This window comes from Hypomesus transpacificus, chromosome 10 (genome assembly GCF_021917145.1).
Source record: "Hypomesus transpacificus isolate Combined female chromosome 10, fHypTra1, whole genome shotgun sequence".
Classification (NCBI taxonomy): Eukaryota; Metazoa; Chordata; class Actinopteri; order Osmeriformes; family Osmeridae; genus Hypomesus; species Hypomesus transpacificus.
This window is the reverse complement of record NC_061069.1, coordinates 206,086-210,359: the sequence shown is the minus strand read 5'-3', so window position 1 is coordinate 210,359 and position 4,274 is coordinate 206,086. Positions and strand designations below refer to the sequence as shown.

General features: G+C 43.3%; 1 protein-coding gene across 1 annotated transcript; it reads right to left on the bottom strand.

Annotated features, from left to right (window-relative positions):
• Positions 1 to 2,144: 2,144 nt before the first annotated feature.
• tmem275a (transmembrane protein 275a) lies at positions 2,145 to 4,044 on the bottom strand. The gene is made up of 2 exons (XM_047026904.1): positions 4,033 to 4,044; positions 2,145 to 2,911 (listed from the first exon to the last, which is right to left on the bottom strand). The coding sequence occupies exon 2, from the start codon at positions 2,754 to 2,756 to the stop codon at positions 2,145 to 2,147; it is 612 nt and encodes a 203-aa protein (XP_046882860.1). The 5' UTR covers positions 2,757 to 2,911; positions 4,033 to 4,044.
• Positions 4,045 to 4,274: the final 230 nt, after the last annotated feature.

Here is a 4,274-nt window from a genome sequence, read left to right as displayed (position 1 = left end):
CATGTGCAAAGACTGACCTGTAGGGGTCTCACAAAGCCCAGGAGCACTAAATGGCTGGCCTTAGACAGAGTTTCACTGTCAGAGGTACACTATCAGATGTTAAGGCCCCATCTCTGTACTGGTCCAGAATATTTGGGGGAGCCAGAACAGTGAAAAGCAGACTGATCTCCCATCTGAAAAAAGGATGTGCACAGCAGGGGAACCGAATCAGGTACGGTCAATATGATGGAGACCAGAGGAGACATGGTTCAAAAAATGATCTTGCAACCCCCCAGTTTTGTTTGAAAGGAACCTACTCTTGCCAAGCCACCTGGAGAACTGTCACTCACATCCAATACTATTAGAGAAAATGGATTTGGAAATGAAATCAGTTTTGAGATGTGTAGTATAGGCTACATTTGGCCATCAAGTTTAAATGTTTTGTGTGCATTTTATTGAGATTTGAGATGCTTTATACATATCACATGGTTAATTTTCACAAAAACAATCGTCAAAACGTTTAAAACATTTAAAAAATATATGGCCAACATTGATAGTTTACATACACCTTGATACAACCCATTTTCATTGTAAGACCCAGTCCCTAAACATCAGCCTGTATAGCATGTCTTTTTCCATTCTTTTCAGTGTCATTATCAGATTTTCTAATAAAATTCTCTAGTGAAGATAGGATTCCACACGGAACTCATGCAACAAATAAAAATAAATGCTAACAACTTCCAACAAATGAGAACAAAGACTTTTCCACAGACACAGTAATGTGACACAGTAATGTAATGTCATCAGACTCATTGTAAAAGCCCTCATTGGTTTGATCCTGAGATCTCAGTCTAAGGCAATATTTCAAAGGGACTTTGGGCTAGAGTGTTGCCTTGGCCACTCAAGCTTGGAATTGGTAAAGAAAGGATCACAGTGTTGGGGGAAAATATATCTAGTTTGCACAGTAAATGTGTATATAAAAACCCTTGGCTGACACGTGCAGTCTTTAGCTGAGGTTGAAAGTAACATTTTGCTAAGTTGATTATGTAGACTAATGTACTTGTTTCCGCTTACTGAATCCAGACATTAGTGTCCATGATGTCAGATGTCCATGCTCAATGGGGTTTGATGGAAAGTTGCGATTGCAAGCATGGATTAATTTGACAAACTGGGACACATTAATCAGTATGCATACATCATAGCTTGTTTCACAGATACTCTATGCTGGTAGAGACTGGTAGGTGACATAGAGTATATATATGTGGTTTATCAATTAGTTTGGCAGTGATTGCTATGAATCTTCAATAGATCTTTAAATAAGACATGTTGTCTTAAATAAAAACATAGTTCCCTCTGCCTGGAGCTGCCTTGAGTTTTCAATTGAGGGGTTGAAAGTATAATAGTCACAGTGTTTATGTTGGGACAGACTCTAGCACAACAAGTCACATTGCAATGAACTATCCACGAAGGCTGCCATCCTATGTAAGATCAAAAATACACACATCATCCATCCAAAAATGTTCTTCAGTCAAAAACTCAAATGTACCTGCTTGTATTCTAAAGATTGGTCCATCAAATCATCCCTCAATAAACAAAATGACAACAAAAATCTTGGGCTACTACAGTTCCATCCTTTACGACGCTATTGCAGAGGGAACTTCCAACCTGTTGTCTATGTCTGGAGTACAGCATCCAGGCAGCACATAATGTCAAATGTCAAAGAGGCCATGGATGACTTCCAGTACACCTTTGCCATTTTGTGTAAAATATTATTTTCTAAAAGACTGACCAGGTTTTATAACTGTGACCCATTTCGATGCTCTGCTGTGTCAGGCAGGTTCCACGAGTGGCATTTATCTTCTGTCCGCTGACAAATGCTGTTCTTATCTGGAATGTCTTCCAACTACTTAAATGCCCAGTGCTCGATAAAGAGCTTTAAAAAGAATGTCTGTGGTGCTAAAGAGCATTAATTCCCACATACTGTTTTCAACTGTACTCAACACAGCATGCTTGCTGTTGGCTGGTTGCACACACACAAAAAAAGAAAACGTGCCCTGTGGCCATGGCACTTCACAAATTTTGCACGCCATCCATACATATTTACAATGTCTGCACTCCATTCTCGACATGGGGGCTTCTTCAGGAGTGCGCTGGTTTTGGCTGAGCTAGGCAGCCACCTCCTCCCGTGGCAGGTTGAGCTTCACAACCCCTCCCCCGGCCGAAGACGTCGAGTAGCAGGCCGTGGCAGTGGTGGGACCATTGCTCTCCATGGTGAAGAGCTTGCAGGTCCCTGGAGGGACAGATTCAGGAAGTTCCGGTTCAGGACTGGAGGCGCGAGAAGAGCCGGGGGAAGGTGTGGGGCTGAGCTGCACAGCTGTGGTGTCCTGCAGTGTGTGCTCACTTGTTTCAATCTCGAATGCCGCTCCCCCTGCCAGCCCACCCCGTCCCATCATCCCCAAGCTCCTGCCACCCACCTTGGACCTCCGTGACCCCTGGGCAGGAGGCAGGCGGCTGCAGACACAGCAGGCCCCGAAGAAGGAGAAAGCCACTAGGAGGAGGATTGGACCAATGATGATGGGTGGGTTAGCAGAGGGAACCAGTGTGCTGAAGGCAAAGGCCCCCACCAGGGTGATGTTAATGCCTGCCAGCATGATGCACAGGCCACAGGCACAGCACAGCGCGGGGGATGGCAGGCCGTGGGGACGAGACTTCCTCCTCTTCTTCTTGGGCTTCTTTTTGGGAACAGGAGCACTGGAGCTCCTGTCCGTGACTACCATGACTTCCCTCAAGGCAACTGCCTGTGTCTCACTCACTCTCTCTTTCTCTCTCTCTCACTCTCTCTCACTCGCTCACTCTCTTCAGCCCTCAGCCAAGACTGTTCCCCATGGCAACACACCAGCGAGGGAGGACATTACTCACAGTGTAAAAACACCTGTATCAGAGGAAAATATGGAAACGACAAAACAGAAATGAGTCACACAAGCTATGGATTTTAGTCAGATAATAGTCACAGTTTGTGCACAGCAGTTCATTGAGCTTGGTAATAAGCACTCAAACGCAGTTGAACAATCATCAAGCAGACCATCACAGAGTCATATTAAGAGAGCAAAGGTGTGGACTGTAGCTACTGCATCACCTACAACAGTGTGTTCAATGAAACTGGCATTTGAGCAGCTTGGTGGCAGGCACAGAGTTTAAAATATCTAGATGTGTGATTCAATGGGATTGAAATGGTTAAAATTGGGCAGATGAAGCTATGGTTATTCAATGAGATCTTTGAATGACATGAAAGACCAACATTTGGTGTCCTGTCATTGTAAACTTGTGCATTCACCGCTAGACCCCCAAATCAGATCTGTCTCTAAACTTTGGGTAATATGATATAGCTGAAAGCAGCTTAAGAAACCGATGTCATCTTAACTCACATGGATCATTTTGTCAACCAACCATGCTTAGTGCATTCGCAGCCTCTTTCATTCATGTAGAAATGAACAACGTTTGTCTAGCTATATAAGTACCTGATGTGACTCGAAATGCCCGCTTGTCATTCATACACACTCACTTTTTGTCTAATTAGTACGCCACACATGAACACACTGTGAGGACATTTTACCTTATTTGTATACAATTAATGCGATCACCTATACTTGCATTTGTAACATCGAATATCCCATGCATTGAAACATTCAAAGCCACGAAGACATAAAAAATACGAAACGTAGCCTAATGCCAGACCCAATTAAGATCACGCATTAACAGGATCATTATTGTGTTTGTATCTTACCCGATCCGCCAACGTCTTTAATAATTGAACATTTAAATTCATATTCATTTTTCGTATTTAAAAATCTGTGTGGATTTTCATCCTTGATCCCAGTCATCAAATACGTTTTGGATGTACTGGAATATGCGCAAGTGCAGAGGGGAATCGTCAGTTTGGATTCGTCTGTTCCATCTCCGCGGAGAAAAGTGTCATAGCCATTCAGTCAATAGTACATCATTACAACAAGGCCGACGTAGGCTGAGACTAGACCTTAGAAAAATCATACTCACAATCCTTCCATATGGATGGCACAAACCCACAGAATTATGCACTATCTGAAACCGTAAGATATTAAAAATCTGGTATCACCAAAAGGTTAACAGAGCAATAATTTTCTCGTTGTCTGATGCTCTCTGCAAATGTCATTCTGTATGGGCGCCGTGGTCTCTCGAGCAAATGGCCAGATGTGTGCTATGGTTTAGTCGAGTCACGTCTTTTTTCGTATCGAGTGGCTCGTGTTTGAGGGTACAGG